This window comes from Mustela nivalis (genome assembly GCF_964662115.1).
Source record: "Mustela nivalis genome assembly, chromosome: 1".
NCBI classification, from domain to species: domain Eukaryota; kingdom Metazoa; phylum Chordata; class Mammalia; order Carnivora; family Mustelidae; genus Mustela; species Mustela nivalis.
The window spans coordinates 205,452,484-205,476,059 of NC_139020.1; the positions used below are offsets into that span (position 1 = coordinate 205,452,484).

The 23,576-nt window shown below is 39.5% G+C and overlaps 1 protein-coding gene across 1 annotated transcript; it reads left to right on the plus strand.

Annotated features, from left to right (window-relative positions):
- Positions 1–1,434: 1,434 nt before the first annotated feature.
- Positions 1,435–22,443, plus strand: LOC309863302 (olfactory receptor-like protein OLF4; the record flags this gene model as incomplete). Its single annotated transcript, XM_082727995.1, has 2 exons — positions 1,435–1,799; positions 21,840–22,443. The coding sequence occupies 2 exons, from the start codon at positions 1,435–1,437 to the stop codon at positions 22,441–22,443; spliced, it is 969 nt and encodes a 322-aa protein (XP_082584121.1).
- Between the last annotated feature and the right edge of the window lie 1,133 nt (positions 22,444–23,576).

Here is a 23,576-nt window from a genome sequence, read left to right on the forward strand (position 1 = left end):
TTCTCTTTTCTCAATGTCTTTACTGAAGAGATTGCCTATGTTTATTTATTTTTTAAAAGGTTTTATTTATTCATTTGACAGAGAGAGAGAGAGATCACAAGTAGGCAGAGAGGCAGGCAGAGAGGAAGGAAGGGAAGGAGGCTCCCTGCTGAGCAGAGAGCCCGATGTGGGCTCGATCCCAGGACCCTGGGATCATGAACTGAGCTGAAGGCAGAGGCTTTAACACACTGAACCACCCAGGCACCCCAGAGATTGGCTAAGTTTCTTTAAACTGATATCAGAAAATGAGCACACCAATAGGCATCCTCAAGTTTATTGTCCCTAGGAATTTCTTGGTACCACTTCTGCATTATTTATGGGAAAGATAATGAGATCTGGTGAGCTTGATGTGTATCTGCTGTTGGCCTAACTAGTGTGGCTGGGGGTGAAAAAGACATGGCAGTCAGTATCCCAGGAGGCTATAGAGGGTCATGGTGTGTGTGTGTGTGTGTGTGTGTGTGTGTGTGTGTGTTGTGAACAGAGGGCAGTCCTCAGAGCAGGGGTATAAGAGCTCACGTATTCCAAGGTGACTCTTATTGACTGAGGCCAGAATTCAATGAACAGAAGTTACTAATGTGAGTGTGCATTTTGACTCATTGGGCATCTTTATAACAAAATTAAGAAAGTCTTGAAAAATTAATAAAATGAGTGATTCTCGTGTCTTGAAGTCTCAGTCACAGCCTGGAGACTGCTTCATTCCTCATCACGCACTGCTACCACCTCTCATTTCTCCCCTTCTTCTTCCTCTTGACACCCTAGTTTTCTTTTGAGCCTTGATTTTCTGAATCGAACAGCTTCCTGAGGGCCTTGACATGGCTGTTGATCCGGCTGGGTACACACTTCCTGAGACAACCTCAGTCTCCCTTACTATCTCCCTTGAGGTCCTGTTCACATGTTACCTTCTTTGCAGGTTTTGTGAACATGTAAAAAAAATAATAATAACAACACCCCATCAACTCTCTCCTTTATATCCTCTTTCCTTGTCTTCATAACTTCTGTTACCATTTGATATATTATTTGATTATTAGTATTTGCTTATATTCTTTCTTCATCATATGATTATTAGGACATTGCTTATAAGCACCTTATGTCTATTGCCAAACAGTGCCTGGAACATGTTCAACATTCAGTATACACCCTTTAAAGGAATGAAACATATTCTCAATAGATCAAGAGTCTACATTATGTGTGAGGAACAGACTGAGGTGATTACAGTATTCCTGATGTGAATTGGTGCTAGGGATGCCCTAATGGGGATGAGACCCCACACACATATTGAAATTAATTTCTTGACTCTAAGATATAAGTAGTAAGACTTGTGCTAGATTATAAAAACACATGTTTATGTGAAAGTAGTCATTTATTTTTCTATACCCTGATAGATACCTCCAACCCATGGAGCCAGGGAACCTTACAAGAGTTTCAGGATTTCTTCTTCTGGGATTTTCAGAGGGACCAGAACTACAGCCTCTCATATTTGGGCTTTTCCTCTCCATGTACATGATCACTGTGTTTGGAAACATGCTCATCATCCTGGCTGTCAGCTCTGACTCCCATCTCCACACTCCCATGTACTTCTTCCTCGCCAACCTGTCCTTTGTAGACATCTGTTTCACCTCCACCACCATCCCAAAGATGCTGATGAATATACAGACAGAGAGAAAAGTCATTACCTATGCAGACTGCATCACCCAGATGTATTTTTTCCTACTCTTTGCAGGATTGGACAACTACATCCTGACTGTGATGGCCTATGACCGATTTTTGGCCATCTGTCACCCCCTGCACTACATGATCATCATGAACCCCCGGCTCTGTGGACTGCTGGTCCTCATGTCCTGGATCATGAGCATCTTGCATTCCTTGTTACAGTGCTTAATGGTGTTGCGTCTGTCCTTCTGCACCATCTTGGAAATACCCCACTTTTTCTGTGAAATTAAACAAGTGGTCCAGCTTGCCTGTTCTGACACCTTTCTTAATCATATGGTGATGTATTTTGGAGCTGGGCTTCTGGGTGGTGGACCCCTTGCTGGAATCCTTTACTCTTATCCTAAGATAGTTTTCTCCATACTCAGGATCTCATCATCCCAGGGCAAGTATAAAGCATTTTCCACCTGTGCATCTCACCTCTCAGTTGTTTCCTTATTTTACTGTACGAGCCTAGGAGTGTACCTTAGCTCTGCTACTCCCCAGAGCTCACACTCAGGTGCAACAGCTTCAGTGATGTACACGGTGGCCACACCCATGCTGAACCCCTTTATCTATAGCCTGAGAAATAAAGATATAAAGAGGGCTCTGAAAAGATTCTTTGGAAAGGAAACTATAAAAGGGCCCATTGTCCTGGGGCTGAAAAAAATGCACATGATAGCAGGACTCAAAGCCTGAGAGCCAGCAGTGGTAATTCATTGATCAGATTGTGGAGTTACAATTTATTCTTTCTCTTGATTTCCTGGCATAACCCTTTCTGTGACATCATCTTCTCTGTACAACTTGAGTAACCATCTGTATTAAATTTTCTGCTCTCTGGTATCTCACAATGTGGTCCTTAGTTGCTCTCCTGCTTTCCTAAGTTGATTCCCAATTTTGGACAAAATATTAGAAATTCCCTTGGGGTGCTTATGTGGCTCAGTAGGTTAAGCATCTGCCTTTCTCTCAGGTCATGATTCCAGAGACCTGAGCTTAAGACCCACATCAGGATCCTTGCTCAGCAGAAAGCCTGCTTCTCCCTTTCCCTCTATGTGCTGCTCCCCTGCTTGTGCTCTCTCTCTCTGTGTGTGTAAAATAAATAAATAAATAAATAAAATCTTTTATTAAAACCACAAAATATAGGAAATTCCCATTAATCTCATGAGACTCTATAGATTTGTTAAGAATAATCTATTCTGAAAAAAAATTTATCATATTGAGGAGGTTTTATTTTTTTCCCACAAAATAATCATAAGTTGCACTACTCTTTATGAAAAAGAAAACAGTTGGAAGAAAAGCAATTTATAATTTCATAAGAGTGGAAAGTCTGAGGCTAAAGGTCAGCACTTTTGTGTCCATAATTCCTTTAAATATCTGTTCCTTCTGAAAATGTAGCTTTTAACATATACAGTGTTTTGGGGCCCCTGGGTGGCTCAGTGGGTTAAAGCCTCTGCTTTCAGCTCAGATCATGGTCCCAGGGTCCTGGGATTGAGCCCTGCATTGGGCTCTCTGCTCAGCAGGGAGCCTGCTTTCCTCTCTCTCTGCCTGCCTTTCTGCCTCCTTGTGATCTCTGTCTGTCAAATAAATAAATAAAATCTTTTACAAAACACACATATACAGGTTTTATTGTGAAAACACATATTGGGTTTTATTTTTCTCATTAGGATCCTGTTCTCTTATTCATCTCAGTGTCCACATTGCCTAGTCCTGGCAAACCAATAATCAAACACATATCTCCAGTTGTAGTCTACACAGAAACACAAATTTCAATGACTAGTTTGACATAATATGGCCCTAGAGTCAGAGATAAATCAAAATTTAAGTGAGACATTTACTAATTTTCAAACCAATGTTTTCATGCTGCCCACCTGCTTATTGATGATGTGAGGCTGAAATCCATGGGTAAGGATGTCTATCATTGGGGTGAAGAAGAGTTTACATAATTATGTTTTCTGTCTTGTCTTCCTACTGCCTGGAAACTTCCATGTCTCCCTACAAATGTGATTCACTGGAGTATAATTGCATAGAATAAGCTGCACACATTTAAAGTATACAATGTGATAGGGCACCTAGCTCAGTTAGTTGAGCATTTGCCTCTTGATTTTGGCTCTGGTTGTGATCTCATGGTTCTGGAAGAGAGCTCCTAGTCAGCTTGGGGATTTCTCTCTTTCCCTCTTCCTGTGCTTCTCCCACTACTTACACTTTCTATCTTAAAAAAATATATAAATATATATTTCATGTATATATAATATATTCAGCAAATTGTAATATATATTATTATATATTATATATTATATTATATATAACAATTTATTTATTATAGAGGGACACATGGAATTCTTGTCTCCAGTATGAGGGACACACTTTCTACAGCAAAGGACAGAGAATACGGATTTCCTGGCCTCCAGGCCACTGCCCTCCCTTTGTCCTTATTGCAGATGCCCTCCTGAGAGGTGTCCCATGACCCACTTGCTGAGTGCCAATGAGGTCCAGGAAATGGAACTGGAAACATGACCTGCTGTAGAATAATGATTCTGAGAATTAATCCCAGTTTACTTTCATTATAGGAGAGGCAAAAGTGGTGATCCTAGAGCCTTCTTTATAGAGATTTCCTGGACAGAAACATACCCTTGAACACTTCCAATCTTATCTGTGATTTTTTTTAAGATTTATTTTCTTATTTATTTGACAGACAGAGATAACAGGTAGGCAGAAGGCAGGCAGAGAGAGAGGAGGAAGCAGGCTTCCCGCTGGGCAGAGAGCCTAATGTGGGGCTCAATCCTAGGATCCTGGGATCATGACCCAAGCCAAAAGCAGAGACTTTAACCCACTGAGCCACACAGGCACCCTGATTTTTTTTAACAACACTCACAGCATCAATTGTAAAGCAGAGCATATTAGCCAAGATATAAGAAACAGTGGCAGTTAATCTCATGATGCTAGGACCTACACATCATTTGAATATACAAATGACACTAAAGAGCTGTTCATGGAGTATCACGATCCCATGAATGCTACGACACAAATAAGCAATATCATCTCCATTAAAACTCCTAATATAGCCCCATCAAGTAAAGAAAAAGACAAAAAAGAAGAGCTTAAAAAAAAAAAAAAAACAGAAATGCAATCTGGCAGAGAAAACAGATCACAAAGGAGAACCTCCCCAAGAATGGAACTGAGTTGATGTGGTGAAGCATTTAAGCAAAACTGAAGGGAATGAATAGTGCTTACAACAGAACACAAAGGAAGAGCATCCTTTAAACAGTAAACTGGGCTCAAAATCTTTCAAGACTCTTTTCTGGGATTAAGGTGGCTTTTTATAAAACATTATCTTCTGTATGTTTCTAATGTAAGAATGCAGGTTGAAAGTTTATGAATAAATCTGGTTGTATTAAATTATTTTCACAAACGTGCTTTAAAAGATGAAATGTTTATATATATATATATATACACATATATATGTATATATATTCATATACATTCATAAATATATATGAATATATATGTATATATACATATATATATATTACATGACTCCATTCATGTAGAATTTTAAAAAATGTGTACAGTAAGTTTTAACTCCTTTGTTATGTTATTGATAAAATGTGATGAATGGGACTATGACCTCTGAAAAACAATCTGAGAGTTTTGAGAGGGTGGGGGGTGGGAGGTCCGGGAACCAGGTGGTGGGTATTGCATGGAGCACTGGGTGTGGTGCAAAAATAATGAATACTGTTATGCTGAAAATAAATAAAAAATAAATTAAAATAAATAAATGAATAAAAAAAAATTACAAATAAAAAAAAAGAGGGCACGGATTGCATGGAGCACTGGGTGTGGTGCAAAAACAATGAATACTGTTACACTGAAAATAAATAAATATATATTTTTTAAATGTGATGAATGTGAGCCTCAATTTCCTTATTTCTAAAAATAATGTTAGGGAATGAACCCTAAATTCTGACAGAAGTTGTAAGGAATAAATTAAATATGTGCAAACACTTTGTTGAGTACAAAGAAAACATTCAAGGCTAGTAATGTATGTATATGTCTGTGTACATTTTTGTACATCTTTCCTCAAATAAACATATTCACACACATTTAAATAAACACACAGAGACTTAGTTAAAACCCATCTATTATGTTGAAAGTAAACCCAAAGTTGGGGTTGATACAAATGAATTTAAAAAAACACCCGAATGAACATAAAAATAAGAGCATAGAATTTTGACACAAGATTCTGTAGTTATTTTGTTTTTTTTGTGGGTTTTTTTTTTGTTTTTTTATACAAATAATGTTTGATTGTTTTATGTTTTTTATGTTTTTCAATATTTTTTAATTTTTTAATTTCTTTTCAGTGTAACAATATTCATTGTTTTTTGTTTTTTTTAATTAAATTTTTCCAGCATAACAGTATTCATTATTTTTGTACCACACCCAGTGCTCCATGCAATCCGTGTCTTCCCTAATACCCACCACCTGGTACCCCAACCTCCCATGTTCCTACCCTTCAAAACCCTCAGATTGTTTTTCAGAGTCCATAGTCTTTCATGGTTCACCTCCCCGTCCAATTTCCTTCAACTCCCTTCTCCTCTTCATCTCCCCTTGTCCTCCATGCTATTTGTTATGCTCCACAAATAAGTGAAACCATATGATAATTGATTACCCCTGCTTGACTGATTTCACTCAGCATAATCTCTTCCAGTCCTGTCAAAGTTGCTAAAAAATCTGGGTGTTCATCCTTTCTGATGGGGGCATAATACTCCGTAGTGTATATGGACGACATCTTCCATTCGTCAGTATTCGTCCTTTATGATGAAGGCATAAAACTCCATAGTGTCTATGGACCACATCTTCCATTTGTCAGTTGAAGGGCATCTTGGGTCTTTCCAAAGTTTGGTGAACGTGGCCATTGCTGCTATAAACATTGGGGTACATATGGCCCTTCTTATCACTCCATCTGTATCTTTGGGGTAAATACCCAGTAGTGCAATGGCAGGGTCATAGGGAAGCTCTATTTTTAATTTCTTGAGGAATCTCCACACTGTTCTCCAAAGTGGCTGCACCAACTTGCATTTCCACCAACAGTGGAAGAGGGTTCCCCTTCCTCCACATCCTCTCCAACACATGTTGTTTCCTGTCTTGCTAATTTTGGCCATTCTAACTGGTGTAAGGTGGTATCTCAATGTGGTTTTTATTTTAATCTCCCTGATGGCTAGAGATGATGAACATTTTTTCATGTGTCTGATAGCCATTTGTATGTTTTCATTGGAGAAGTGTCTTCATATTTTCTGCTCATTTTTTGATATGATAGTCTGTTTTGTGTGTGTTGAGTTTGAGGTGTTCTTTATAGATCTTGGATATAAACCTTTTGTCTGTACTGTCATTTCCAAATATCTTCTCCCATTCAATGGGTTGCCTCTTTGTTTTGTTGACTGTTTCCTTTGATGTGCAGAAGCTTTTGATTTTGATGAAGTCCCAAAAGTTTATTTTCGCTTTTGTTTCCTTTGCCTTTGGAGACATATCTTGAAAGAAGTTGCTGTGGCTGATATCGAAGAGATTACTGCCTATGTTCTCCTCTAGGGTTCTGATGGATTCCTGTCTCACGTTGAGGTCTTTTATCCATCTTGAGTTTATCTATGTGTATGGTGTAAGAGAATGGTGGAGTTTCATTCTTCTACATATAGCTGTCCAGTTTTCCCAGCACCATTTATTGAAGAGACTGTCTTTTTTCCACTGTATATTTTTCCTGTTTTGTCGAAGATTAATTGTCCATAGAGTTCAGCGTCCATATCTGAGCTCTCTACTCTGTTCCACTGGTTTATGTGTTTTTATGCCAGGACCATGCTGTCCTGGTGATCACAACTTTGTAGTAAAGCTTGAAATCAGGTAACGTGATGTGCCCAGTTTTATTTTTGTTTTTCAACATTTTCTTAGCGATTTGGGGTCTCTTCTGATTCCATACAAATTTTTGGATTATTTATTCCAGCTCTTTGAAAAATACCGAAATAATTTTGATTGTAATGGCATTAAAATTATAGATTTCTCTAGACAGTAGAGACATTTTAACAATATTTATTCTTCCGATCCAAGAGCATGGAAAGGTCTTCCATCTTTTTGTGTCTTCTTCAATTTCTTTCATGAGTGTTCTGTAGTTGACGAGTACAGTTCCTTTACCTTTTTGATTAGGTTTATTCACAGGTATCTTATGGTTCATGGTGCTATAGTAAATGGAATCAATTCTCTAATTTCCCTTTCTGTATTTTCATTGTTAGTGTATAAGAAAGCCACTGATTTCTGTACATTGACTTTGTATACTGCCATGTTACTAAATTGCTGTATGAGTTCTAGTAGTTTGGGGTTGAAGTGTTTTGGGCTTTCCATATAAAGAATCATGTCATCTGCGAAGAGAGAGAGTTTGACTTCTTCATTGCCAGTCTGGATACCTTTTGTTTCCTCTTGTTGTCTGCTTGCTGTTGCTAGGACTTCTAATACTATGCTGAGCAAGAGTGGTGAGAGTGGGCATCCTTGTCATGTTCCTGATCTCAACGGGAAGGCTGAAAGCTTTTTTCCCATTGAGGATGTATTTACTGTGGGTCTTTCATAGATAAATTTGATAAAGTTCAGGAATGTTCCCTCTATGCCTATACTTTGAAGCGCTTTAATCAGGAACTGATGCTGGATTTTGTTAAATGCTTTTTCTGCATCTATTGAGAGGGCCATTTGATTCTTCTCCCTTTTCTTTTTTTTTTTTTTTTTTTTTTTTTTTAAAGATTTTATTTATTTATTTGACAGAGAGAAATCACAAGTAGATGGAGAGGCAGGCAGAGAGAGAGAGAGAGGGAAGCAGGCTCCCTGCTGAGCAGAGAGCCCGATGCGGGACTCGATCCCAGGACCCTGAGATCATGACCTGAGCTGAAGGCAGCGGCTTAACCCACTGAGCCACCCAGGCGCCCTCTTCTCCCTTTTCTTATTAATTTGTTCTATCCCATTGATTGATTTGCGAATGTTGAACCATCCTTGTAGCCCAGGAATGAATCTTACCTGGTCATGGTGGATAATCTTTTTAATGAGCTGTTGGATCCTGTTTGCTAGGATCTTGTTGAGAATCTTAGCATCCATATTTATCAGGGATATTGGTCTGATATTCTCCTTTCTGGTTGGGTCTTTGCCTGGTTTGGGGATCAGGATAATGCTGGCTAGAAAGAGTCTGGAAGTTTTCCTTCTGCTTCAAGTTTTTGAAATGGATTCAGGAGAATAGGTGTTATTTCTTCTTTGAATGTCTGGTAGAATTCCCCAGGGAATCCATCAGGTCCTGGGATCTTGTTTTTGGGGAGGTTTTTGATCACTTCTTCAATCTCGTTACTAGATATTGGTCTCTTCAGGTTGTGTATTTCTTCCTGGTTCCATTTTCAGAATTTATAGTTTTCCAGGAATGCATCCATTTCATCTTGGTTGCTTAGCTTATTGGTATCTAAATGTTGATAATAACTTCTGATGATTGTTTCTATTTCCTTGGTGTTATTTGTGATCTTTCCCTTTTCATTCATAATTTTATTAATATGGGTTTCTCCTCTCTTTTCTTCTGGATTATTGTGGCCAATGTTTTATCGATCCTAGTGATTCCTTTAAAAAACCAGCTTCATTGATATGTTTCACTAATTTCCTTTCATTGTTATGTTCTACTGTATCTCTGGTTTCTACCTCATTGATCTCAGCTCTAATCTTGATGATTTCGCTTCTTATGTGTGGAGTTGGTTTGATTTGTTGATTTTCCAGTTCTTTAAGGTGTAGAGACAGCTGCTGTGTTCTGGATTTTTCAATTTTTTGAGGGAGGTTTGGATGGCTATGTGTTCCCCCCCTCCTAGGAAGGACTTTGCTGTATTCCATAGGTTTTGGACCGAAGTGTCTTCATTCTCATTGGTTTCCATGATTGTTTCAGTTCTTCTTTGATACCCTGGTTGATACAAGCATTCTTAAGCAAGGTGGTCTTTAACTTCCAGGTGTTTGAGTTCCTTCTGAACTTTTCCTTGTGATTGAGCTCCAGTTTCAAAGCACGTGATTTGGGAATATGCAGGGAATAATCTCAGTCTTTTGATATTGGTTGAGTTTTGATTTATGGCCCAGTATGTGGTCTATTCTGGAACCTTCTTCTATTCTTGAGAAGAACGAGTATTCTGTTGTTTTAGGGTGGAATGTTCTGTATATATCTATGAGGTCCATCTGGTCCAATGTGTCATTCAATGCTCTTTTTCTTTATTGATTTTCTGCTTCGATGATCTGTCTATTTCTGAAAGAGGCATATTAAGATCTCCTATTAATGTATTCATATCAATATGACTCTTCATCTTGACTGACAGTTTTCTTATGTAATTGGCTGCTCCCATATTCGAGGCAGAGATATTTACAATTGTTAGACCATCTTGGTGGATAGTCCCTTTAAGAATGATGTAGTGTCCTTCTGTATCTCTGACTACAATCTTTAGTTTAAAATCTAATTTATCTTATATGAGAATTGCTACCCCGGCCTTTTCTTGAGGCCCACTGGCATGAAAGATGCTTCTCCATCCCTTCAGTTTCAGTCTGGGTGTATCTTTAGGTTCAAAATGGGTCTCTTGTAGACAACATATGGATGGGTCCTGTCGTTTTATCCAATCTGCAATGCTGGGTCGTTTTATGGGTACATTTGGGCCATTCACATTGAGAGTGATTATTGATAGATACGTTTTTATTGACATCATGTTACCTTTGAATTCTTTATTTCTGTAGATTGTCTCTATATTTCTGTTCAATGCTATTCGTAGGATTTTTTCTCTTTTATAAAACCCCCCTTTATATTTCCTGCAGTGTCAGCTTGGTGGTTGCATAGTCTTTTAAGTCTTGCTGGTCTTTGAAACTCTTTATTTCTCCATCCATTTTGAATGTCAGTCTTGCTGGATAAGGTATTCTTGGCTGCATGTTCCTCTCATTTAGTGCCCTGAATATATCTTGCCAGCCCTTTCAGTCTTGCGAGGTCTCTGTGGACAAGTCTGATGTTATTCTGATGGGCTTTCCTTTGTAAGTAAGGAGCCACTTTGTCCTAGCAGCTTTCAAGAGATTATATCTACAATTATGATTCCTCAATTTGACTATCAGGTGCCTTGATTTTTCTTTGGAATCTATAATCTTGGGTGGAGACCGTTTGGCCTCTAGTACATGAACGCTGTTTCCATTTGCGTGTTTGGGAAAATTTTCATGAAGAACTTCTTCCACTCTATCTTCTAGACTTTTTTTTCCCCTCCTCTTCATGGATTCCAATAATTCTGACGTTGGAACGTTTCATGGCATCATTTATTTCCCAGATTATGTTTTCATGGCTTCTAAGCTGTTTGTTCCAGGCTTCCTACTGATCCTTTCTCTCTAATTCTAGTGATAGAATTAGATCACTAATTCTATCTTCTGTCTCTGTTACCCTAGCTTTGAGAGAATTTATATTAGATTGAAAGTTATTGAGAGCATTGTGAACCTCATCCCTGGTAGCTTTCAGCTCTGACCTAACATTGTGAACATCCTGTATGGTCACTTTCTGTTCTGCCCTAATCAATTCTGTTTGGTCTTCCATGGTTTTCTCCAACCTACCTATTGCCCGGATAATTGTTAGCCTGAATTCTCTTCCGACATATTGTCTATGTTGATAGCTGTTAGCTCTGTTGCAGAAGGTCCATCATCTGTATTTTTGCTCTGTTGGGCATTCCTTCTCCTAGACATTTTGGTAAGAGATGACTGAATGGATGTAGCTGGATGTATTGACCATGGTGCAGTCAAGGTGCACCCTGGAACACTTCTGAGCAATCAGGATTCCCCACACAAATGAGAGAATAAAGAAAAGAAAAAGAAAAAAAGAGAGAGAGAGACAGGAAAAAAATGGAATATAAAAGAGAAGGTTAAGCCCAAATGGGCCCCAAGGTAAGATTTATAAAATATACAAACAGAAACAATAAAAAGTCTGATAAAAGTATATGACAGAGATAATATATATATAGATAGATATAGATATAGATATAGATATAGATATATGCAAATAAAGGAAAAACCTTCTCAAAAAGTATCCCAAGTGTAAGATTTATATACTATCAGGACAAACACAAAAACACAGAAACACTGGTGGAAGAAAAAGATGGGAGAGTGGTTATAAACTCTCAGTGTGGGCGAGGAAGGTTGTTTTGATCCTTCCTGGATGTATCTTGATTTCTTTGTTAAAGGACTCAACTTTCCTAAGATAAAGGGGACTAAAAATCGGTTTACCTATAGGGATGGCATTGATTGGGGGAAAGGGATTACCTTGAAGTTTAACTCTATATGAATATTAGAAAATAAAAATAAAAAAGGAATAAACTAGACTAAACTAAACTAAAATTTAAAAGAAGAAATTCAAAAAATAGAAATGCAAAAGAAAAAACACAGGTGTATGTGTCAAAAAGTTCAGGTTAGAAGTTTATTATGGAATTTGATGTACTGGACAGCTTGCTGTGATGGTAAATAGGTTAAAAAATTATCTATTTAAAAAATGAGCCAGAATAGTGGGAACAAATTAAAAATAAAATTTGTCCTATGAAGTAGTGGTGGTGGTTCTCTTGTAGTCTTTGTTTTTTTTTTTTTTTTCTTTCCTGGTTGGTTTTCTGGGGGAGGGACCTGCCACATGAGTTTTCAGCCAATGATGTTCCCTGTGTTAAGTCCTCCAGTCCCCCTCAAGGGAGTTGGCTCTAAGGAAACCATTTTTTTCAGGCTTTTGTTCTCTGGAGGTTTTTATGTAGGTTCACTTTTTTTTTCCTCTTGCCTTGACCACTTTTGTTGGTTTTTGTAGGTTTAGAAGAAAGCAAACTGCTCCCTGACCTCCCTCTCAGAGAGAAGCCTCAGTCTGCTCCCCTGTGGGTGCTTCAGTGTCCATATAAATTTCCCCTTGGCCGCTGGCAGAATAGGTTCCAAGTCGCGGTCCCTGGGGACGCAGGATCTTCTGCTTGTACCCAAAATCATGGCAGTGGCAGCTGTCTGGGCAGCTCCAGACCGCCAGAGTGGTTCCAAGCAGCAATCACACACTGAGATTTTCCTGCTGGCCCAGGCTTGTAGTGCCTGGTCTTTCTGGGTCGAAGAGCTCCAGGCTTGCTCGCACCTCTCTGAGGGGTGGGTGTGGGTCACTCTCGTCTCAGGCTCTGATACAATGGGGCAGGTCTAAGAGCACCCGGCTGGGTTTTTGTGCACCTCTCTCAGGAAAGGATGAGGGGCATGCGCATCTCAGGCTCTGTAGCATGGCTCTGAATTCAGCTGCCTGCCTAGGCTCCCAGCTCCTCACAGGAGCCAGACCCCATGCATTCTCGGGTGCACTGGTGGCTCAGGGACCAAGACCTGGTTTCTCCGCCGCACTCTCTCTGGCTCAGCTCTAGGGGAGGCTCTAGGGGAGGCCGTCCTGGGTCCGGGACTTAAGCCCCTGTTCCCAGCTTCCCCAATTCCCACAATTCCCCCCCACACAATCCCTTGCTCTTTTGGAGTGCTTTCAACCAGTCTCCAAGCTAATGCTGGTCCCCAGATGCAGGGCACTCTCATTAGAGGTATAGCTTTCCAATCGGTCACCTCTGGTGGCTCCCTCCCCCTTTTGTTTATCTTCCGATATCAGTCCAATGTTCCCATTCCGCTTTACCTGCCCACTGGCGTCTTCTGCCCCTGTAGTGAACCAGACGTGTATAATTCTGATCTCAGGCTGATTTCATGGGTAATTGGAGTTCTTTGGTAGGTAATCAGCTCACTTTAGGGTACATGTTGAAATGGCACCTCCTCTTACTTCCCCGCCATCTTGTCCTCCCCCCTTTCCATATTTAGAAGACCATTGTTATTACACTATTCCCATCTAGATAACCCAGGATAATATTTTTTATATCAAGACTATGGTTTAGCAGCCTTATTCCATCTACTAGCTGCATTTCCCTTGCTAGGTAGAAAAAAATTTTTTTGGATTAGGATGTGGACATCTTATGGAAGTCCTTATTCTGTCTACTACAAAGTCTGCTTCAAGTATAAATTATTTAATGTCACTCAAGTGTCCTCATATAAAAGAGTTGAATAGAGAATTTATCAACACCTATAGAGTTAGGTGGAAACCTTTTCTTTCAAAAATTACCAACATAGAAGATTCCTGATGGAGAAGACCTAAAACTACCTATGTGTGACTCGAACACAGGAACACACTTTTTCTCAAACTGTGTCCCACAGACAAAGTCTTGCAAAAACAACACCTGGGGGTCTATTAGTAATGCAGGATCTCTGGGCCCATAGGAGATTTAAGGACTCAGAATTTGTATTCTAACTAAAAACTTTCATGAAGAAGTGCTGGTCTAGAATCATATTTCTCACCTTCTCTCTGTTGACATATGGGGATGGATAAATATTTGCACTGGGAACTGTCTCAGAGATTATAAATGCTCAGCAACATCCCCAAGACATGGCCAAATATCCTCAGGGACAGGACAGGTTCTCAGTTGAGAACCACTGAGCCAGAGTTTGAGAACAGAATACATCAGGACAGAATTCTTTTTTTTTTTTTTAAGATTTATTTTATTTATTTATTTGACAAGCAGAGATCACAAGTTGGCAAGAGGCAGGCAGAGAGAGGAGGAAGCAGGCTTCCCACAGAGCAGAGAGCCCGATGCGGGGCTCAATTCCAGGACCCTGAGATCATGACCTGAGCTGAAGGCAGTGGCTTAATCCACTGAGCCACCCAGGTGCCCCTTCAGGACAGAATTCTAATCAAGGCTTCATCCAGTACTATGTTTATAAATGCAATATTGTGATTTATATTAAAAAACATAAATTTGGTCATCATCCCAATTTCTGACATAGATCTATAAAAACTTCAAATTCCCTGTGTGATGAGAGCCTTAAATATGTCTTTATGGTTAATGAGGTGATATTGGTTACCTCATTAGGTTAATGAGGGGGCATTAGTTAATTAACCTATTTAATTAGGTCAATGACCTGACATTGGGTAAGTACCTAAGAAGAGGAGATGCTTGTCAGGGGGACCAACCATGTGATTAGAGAACTGGAACTTTACTTCTCATCACCTGACCACCTGGAAGGGGACAGGGACTAGAGATGGAGTCTAATCACCATTGTCCAATGATTTAATCAATTATGTCTAATGCAGCTTCCATAAGACCCAAAAGGATGGTTCAGAGGGCCTTCAGGTTGGGGAACACATGGAGACTGGTAGAGTGGCATATCTGGAGAAGGTATGGAAGCTCCACACCATTTCCCCATACCTTGCCCTATGCATCCCTTCCACCTGGCACCATCTGTCCTCTGAGGCAGCACAGCTCAGGAGGAAAATACTCAAGAGACACACATAAACTTGAGCAGCCACAGGCTTGCTTACTGAGTCCATCATGTAACCACCAAGGTCAGACCTGAGATGAGAATGAGGATTCCTGGTAGAGAAGGTCTACATACAACTATTCCTGACTCAAATGCTGAACTAAAGCCTTATTACTCAAAGACTGGTCCACAAATCAGGACTGACAGCATCAATAGCAACTGGGACACAGTTAAAATTACAGGATCTCTGAGCCTCACATTATCCTGCAAAATCAAACCTGATTTTGAAGAGGATTCTCAAGTGATTCAAATATACATTAAAGTTACAGAAGTTCTGGTCTAGAATGCTGTTTTTCAACCTCTCCACTGTTGACACAGGGAGCATAATTATTTGTGAAGATAGTCATCCTATGCATTGTAGGATATGGGGTAATATCCCTGGCCTCAACTCACTAGGTGCTAGTAGCTCCTCCCTATTTATGTCAATTAGAGATTTCTTCATAATTGTCAAGTTTTTTCTGGAGCCAAAATGGCCTCTGATTGAGAACCACTGACCTAGATCATAAGAAATAGAAATATCTGGTGGAGTTTCAGGTAAAGCTCATCCCTTCCTCAGCTCTTAACTCAGGAAACCTCATTTCATACTTCTGAGCCCCACCTTCACAACTGTAGATTAAGGTTAATTATAGTACAAACCTTACAGAGTATAATTTTATAAAAACAAAATAAAAATATCCACATTGGATTCTCACTCTGCATGTCCATGAAATGATCTAAATATTTCATAACTAATGAACTTTTCAAAACGAAGCAGTAAATGACACCTCTGAATTTGTGTTATTGCCATGAATCACCTAATTAGTTAGCCAAAAGCATCAAGACAAGAGCATAGTGTTTATATACTTATAACAAATTAAGTTTGTCTCTTGTTGATGTAGGGAATAACAATTTTCTAGATATATCAGATCTTTTCTGCCATAAAATAGTATTTTGGTGGTCCATGAGACATGGTTAAGCAGGTTCCTCAGTCTTAGATTTGGAGAAAACACTAACTCAAAATTGGGAGAATATACAAGGAGGTTAGAACTCTGAAAGGCAGGGCGCCTGGGTGGCTCAGTGGGTTAAGCCTCTGCCTTCGGCTCAGGTCATGGTCCCAGGGTTCTGGGATCAAGTCCCGCATTGGGCTCTCTGCTCAGCGGGGAGCCTGCTTCCTCCTCTCTTTCTCTCTCTGCCTGCTTGTGATCTCTCTCTGTCAAATAAATAAATAAATTCTTAAAAAAAAAAAAAAGAACTCTGAAAGGCAGGCAAGATCATGGAGAAGTAAGAAAAATTAGATTCACCTAACTTCTAATCTGGTCTCCTGGAAGCACATCAGCAGGAAAAAAAAATTATCTTTTCTGTTCAGACTAGTGGTCCACAGGGATATAATACACTCAGAGGTGGGAGTAACAATGGAAGCAGTGCCTAATGAGCAGACACAGGGAGCTATAAATATCTCTGTTGCTGTAGTCCCTTACCATGTTGCATCCTTGTGAGGGAAAGGACATTATTTGTTGCCTTTGGGTTCCTAAGTCTAGGTGAGGGACCCATGCTTCTTTCCTTCCTGCTGTCCTGTCTGGGAACAGGGCTTCAGTCACCACCCTCAACCATCCAGGGATGAATTCAGACCTCAACAGGGAGAATTTCATCTTATAAGCCCCACCTGGGAGAGTCTGAGAGCTCAGCAGGTATTTCAGGAAAGGATTAGAGAGAATGGAACCTGAGAATATTTACCTGAGGTCATCTGAGAGTCCAACCAGCCTATCTAGAGTCAAGAGTTTGCATGTTTGTTTGCTGAGTTGACTACTCAGTTTAAAAAATTTTTTCTTGGGGCACCTGGGTGGCTCAGTGGGTTAAAGCCTCTGCCTTCAGCTCGGGTCATGATCCTGGGATCCTGAGATCAAGCCCCACATCGGGCTTTCTGCTTGGCGGGGAGCCTGCTTCCCAACATCTCTCTGTCTGCCTCTCTGTCCACTTGTAATCTCTTTCTGTCAAATAAATAAAATCTTAAAAAAAAATAATTTTCTTAATATATTTTATTTTATTTATTTTTTTTAAAGATTTTATTTATTTATTTGACAGACAGAGATCACAAGTAGGCAGAGAGGCAGGCAGAGAGAGGAGAAAGCAGGCTCCCTGCAGAGCAGAAAGCCCGATGCGGGGCTCGATCCCAGGACCCTGGGATCATGACCTGAGCTGAGGGCAGAGGCTTAACCCACTGAGCCACCCAGGCGCCCCTATTTTATTTATTTTTTAAAAATTTATTTATTTGACAGATAGAGATCACAAGCAGGCAGAGAGGAAGGTGGGGTGGGGGCGGGGGAGCAGGCTCTCCGCTGAGCAGAGAGCAGAGAGCTCAACCCCAATACCCTGGGATCATGATCCAAGCCAAAGGCAGAGGCTTTAACCCACTGAGCCACCTAGGTGTCCTCTTAATATATTTTAAATAACAGGGTTTTTTTTTTTTTTTAAAGCTCTATGGTTCTTTTTTTTTTAAAAAGCTTATTTATTTATTTATTTGACAGAGATCACAAGTAGGCAGAGAGGCAGGCAGAGAGAGAGGGAGGAAAGCAGGCTCCCTGCTGAGCAGAGAGCTTGATATGGGGCTCAATCCTGGGACCCTAATATCATGACCTGAGCCAAAGGCAGAGGCGTAACCCACTGAGCCACCCAGGTGCCCCTAAATAGCAGTTTTCATTGGACCCAGCATTATAGGGATCATTGCTGACAATACATGGTGGGAATGGAAGTCCAGCTGGATGAGACTGAGGAAAGACGGGGGCCATAAAGTGGTTCCAGTAAAATTAGAACATGTTCATGGAGTTTTGTAGCTAAGGAGAGTAGGAAAACAATGTTAGACTTGGAGGTGTTAGCATTTCAAAAAAAAAAAAAAAGATTTATTTATTTGAGAGGAAGAGAACGAGCAGTGGGGAGAGGCAGAAAGAGAGAGAGAGAAGTAGACTCCCCAGTGAACAGAAACCTCAATGTGGGGCTTGATTCCAGGACCCTCAAGACCCAGAGATCATGACCTGAGCCAAGGGCAGCTGCTCAACCAACTGAGTCACCCAGGCACCCCGGTGTAAGTATTTTTCAAAATTTTCAAATGGGGTACATTTAGCTTGTCCTGTATTCATTAGAAGGATCCGAGATCATGGAGGTAAATACCACCTTGTGATGACAATTTTTTAAAACATGCACCTCACAGTATTGTCTCTCTTATTGATAATCACTGGAATAAATTTACCTAATATGCATGAAGGGAAATGCCAAGGAACACTATATTACCAAGGAGGCTGAATATATTTTGAACTTTGTTGGTCATTTATTTCCTATATGCAAATTGTTTTCACAAGTACATTGCTTTTATGTACTCGGATTTGTGTGTTCTTATTGTCTTTTGATCCCATTCTTTCAAAAATAATAACTTTTTTTTCACCAACTTTGCTGTTTGCCACTTAATCCTTGTATTGTGTATATATGTATTTATGGGATCAAGTGAGAGCCTACATATTTTGTGAGTTCCCATCTATTAGTTGGTCATATCCTGTACCCCTCATTGCTTTTAAATATTGAAATTCTTCTGCATCCTTAGTAGTAAGAATTGCTTCTATACATATTGCTATCTTATTTCAATTTAATTTTCCTTATTTCCTTTTTTCCTACCATTTTTTATTTTGGTAGATTTATTATTTTTTTAAATAGCTATCATCTGTCATGATGTGAAATATGTTTTTTTTTAATTCAATGAAAGATCCCTGCATCTTTTTTTTCTTTTAAATTTTTATACATTTTGTTTTTATTTTATTTCTTTTCAATGTTCTAGAATTCATTGTTTATGCACCACACCCAGGGTTCCATGCAATATGTGCCCTCCAAAATACCCACCATCAGGCTCACCCAACCCCTCACTTCCCTCTTCTCCAAAACCTGCATCTTTTTTATAAGCATTATCAAGTCCAATATGGTCATGAATGATCAAATTATAACTTGAGTTATTACTTCTAGCACTGTGTATTAAAAATATATTTTCCTTTTCTTTTATTTCCACACTTTTAGCCATTTCATTCTGAATTAGAGACTTATGTTGATGTGAATTTGCTATTATATATCCTTTCTCTTTGGTGTTAGTATTAGATTATTGTTCAATTTTGTTGAAGACAGTTATTTGAATCCACCATATTTAACATTAGTTTATTTTCCCTACCATTCCTTCTATTTAATTAATTTTCATTTTCTTAAAAATTTGTTTCTATATAAATGTGAACCTTTGTGAACAAAAAGAGTCAAATGAAGCAGGGGAAGCCCCTGCTCCTTATTGTATAATATATAATATATTATATATGTATTATAATATAATAATAGAGAACAGGGAGCTAAGAGCTCATATGACATGGGGTTTTCAAGAATAAATCATATACAGAAAAGGGATAGATTGTCCTGGAACATGCAAAATTTTACTGAGTATGGTCTGGGAAGTTTTCCACATGGCAGACAAGGAACAGAGAACCAGGACAGGCATTTCCCATTGGATTCTGTGTCAAACAGAGATCAAGGTAACAAAGGAGTGAATACCACCAAGGAAAGGAAAGGAAGAGGAAGAGCCAGTTTCATCCACTCTCGAGCCACATAAAAATAAGTGTGGTCAAACAAATACGGCATAGTGGCATAGCGGGCATAGTGACAGGAATGGCAACTAGATCAAGGGCCTGAGGTGGACATAATGATGAAGCCAGTGGATCAGTAAGCAGGGTCTCCCTGAAGTCTGATATCACATCAGCACCCACATGGACTGCTTTTTCATCTTCAATCTGATGTTTTAATAAACTCCTCATTCATACTGTTTTTCCCACATTTGCAGCCACTGGCCTTATATTAAACTATTTTCTTCCTTTATTGTTGTGGATTCCAATTTTTTTCTCTTTCCACAATAAACATGGCTTTTACATTATGTTCAAACATATGTGCACATGCAAACACACAAATCCACGTGCATGTACACACACATAGAAAAATGACTGAAAAAAGAATAGACATTTGTATACTAACAGGAAGAAACTATCTTCAAATTTTTACATATATGGACTCAATCTGTCAACCCCCTTAGGAGGACAGATAACACTATCCCCACCATTCCAGTGAGAAAATTAACATTTTAAAATGAATTGATTGTCTTCTCAAATTCAGACAGCTCATGTGTGGTAGATCCAAGGTTCAAAACTCAACCACTGATTCCGAAATTTTATACTTAATATCATTTAAAGAAGTCTTTTACCATTTAATCTTTATAAACCCTTGCTATTTTTATAAATCATGTATTTCCTTTCACCAATTGTGGATATAGTCCTTTCACTCATATTTCTAACAGATGTTCATACATTAAGGTGTCTTGATATCATAAATATATCACTCTTTTTTTTTTCTTTTGGAGAAATTGGTTTTTGCTGCTCTATTAGATCTTCTGGGCATTGAACGGATATATTTAGTGTTGGACTTCAGCCAGAACCACGGAAGCTTTCTTGTCATCCCAAACTCTCAGAGAACAAAGGATTTAGAATAACATTCTCCCTCCTCTTCCTTTTCTCTTCCTTTTGAGTTTTTTATACATCTATAAATATAAGAAAAAATGGTCATGTTAAAATGGAGCACAGAGTTATAAGTTCATGGAAGTCTTATCAATGGGGATTTGTGTACTTTTCTATATTTGTTAGGGTAATGATAATATGATGTTGAGAGCTTAACTAGTATTATTTCTTTTCTAAATATTACAGCTTGAGGTTGAGAAGAACCTGGTAGTCACATGGCCTAGGAGTCTGTTGTGTGCCAATATGGGACCCTTAAAATACAGACTCCAGGATGTTAACTTGGAAATAAGGAAATTTCTATTGACAGGATTCCTTGGAAACAAATTAATGAAGTGCAAGGAACAACCATATGGATGAAGAACTCCCTGTGTCTTAAAGTCTCACCTCCACTGGGGAGGCTATGTCATTCCTGAACCTTCCCTGAAACCTCCTCTCATCATACTCCTTCCTGCTGTTCTCCTGACCACACTGGTTCCATTGTAAGTCCTGGATATCTGGTGCCTTTCTCAGGGCCTTTGCACTGTCTCTTTCTCCTGCAGGACACACATGTCGCCAGATAACCTCATGTCTCCTGTGCAGTCTTGCTTGAAGTCCCTCTTCAAATGTCACCTTATTTTAGGTCTTTCAGAGCTCTCAGGAAAGATAACACCCCATCCACTTTCTTTCATGTCTGCTTTGTTCCCCCACAAGTCATTGTAATTATAGCATTTCTGCCATGTTATGAATACCCACTTGTATTAAAATTAATCATGTTTTCCTAATTTCTAATCAACACAACAACCATATGGAGCCAGGCAATGATACCCAAATTACAGGATTTCTTCTTCTGGGATTATCAAATGATCCAGAACTGCAGCCCCTAATATTTGGGCTTTTCCTCTCCATGTACCTGATCACTGTATTTGGAAACCTGCTCATCATACTTGCTGTCAGCTCTGACTCCCACCTTCACACCCCCATGTACTTCTTCCTGGTCAACCTCTCCTTTCTAGACATCTGTGTCATTTCTACCATCATCCCAAAGATGCTGGTGAGTATACAGACACAGAGCAAAGTTATAACCTATACAGAATGCATCAGCCAGATCTGTTTTTCCACACTATTTGCAGGCTGTGATGACTTTCTCCTGGCTGTGATGGCCTATGACAGGTTTGTGGCCATCTGTCACCCCCTGCACTACACAGTCATCATGAATCCCCACCTCTGTGTACTACTGGTTCTTATGTCCTGGATCATGAGTGTCCTGAATTCCTTGTTACAAAGCTTAATGGTGTTGTGGCTGTCCTTCTGTTCAAAAGTTGAAATCCCCCACTTTTTTTGTGAACTCCATCAGATGATCCAACTTGCCTGTTCTGATACCTTTATCAATGACACAGTGCTGTATGTTTCAACTGTGCTGCTGGCTGGTGGTCCCCTTGCTGGGATCCTTTACTCCTACTCTAAGATTATTTCCTCCATATACAGAATTTCATCAACTCAGGGAAAATATAAAGTATTTTCCACCTGTGCATCTCACTTCTCAGTTGTCTCCTTATTTTACTGCACAGTCCTGGGAGTCTACCTTAGCTCTGCAGCTACCCAGAGCTCCCACTCAAGTGCAGTAGCCTCAGTAATGTACACTGTGGTCACACCCATGCTGAACCCCTTCATCTACAGCCTGAGGAACAAGGACATAAAAGAGGCTCTGCTAAGATTCTTTAAGCGAGCAACTATAAAAGGCACAATTGTCCTAGTGGTGAAGAAGTACCCTTGATAGCAGGGCTCAGGGCTATGTGTTCTGTATGAATAAATGTGCTTGTGTCTTGCACATAACAGACCACCTGGATCATATGTACACAGGCAGGCTAAGGAATGCTGTTTGTAAGATTTCTGCTGTGAGAATAACCTTGGGAGCCCAGTTGTTTAAAGTATTCTATCTGGCTTCCATGTCAGAACTGAAACTTCTGGTTTGGACACCAAGAGCTACAAATCTTGTCTCCCACCCCTCCTCCTCCAGACTAGGCGGATCCCCAAAATGCAATCCAAGGTGGAAGGCAGACATACATAGCCCAGGCTCTTTGAAAATACAGAAACATGGTAACATGGAAATGCAGCTTGTTCCAAACAGCATGTGGACAATGCAGATGTTTAATTTCAAACCCTATTATTTGCCCTATGAATGTGGCCTTTATGAGGATGGTCAGTTGAAAGTCTCACCTGGGAACTGTCCAAGCCTCTCAGTCAGGACTCCAACTTGGCTATTTCCAGGGCCTTGCCCAGCTGATGAGGTTGTATTTATAAATACTGGGTTTAATGTAACTTTTCCTTATTCTCATTTATTGCCTACTATTTCCTTCATCTAGGTGTAGATTCCTTTCCTCTCATGTCTCTGTTAGGTTTTCATAATAATAATAAAGTTTTCTCCCCCTTTCTTTTTTGAAAGATTTTATTCATTTATTTGAGAGAGAGAACACAAGAATAGGGGGACAGGGGCAGAGGGAGAGGAAGAAACAGTCTCCCTGCTGAGCAAAGAGCCTGATGCAAGCTCAACCCGAGGACCCTAGGAGCATGACCTGAGCCAAAGACAAGTGCTTAACCAACTGAGCTACCCAGGTGTCCTCCTTTCCTGTTCAAAACCAAAACATGGCTGCTATAAAACTTTCATGTAAAACATGAGATTTTTTTATCACAATGAAATAGAATCAATTCCTATGTATTTCCAGAAATTTCCACTTCTTGCAATTCAACTTCACTAAAGACCATTATCATATGATTTCACTCATATGTAGAATTTAAGAAACAAAACAGAGGATCATAGAGGAAGGTAGAGAAAATAAAATAAGATGAAATCAGAGAGGGAGGCAATACATGAGAGACTCTTAACTATAGGAAACACTGGCAGTTGCT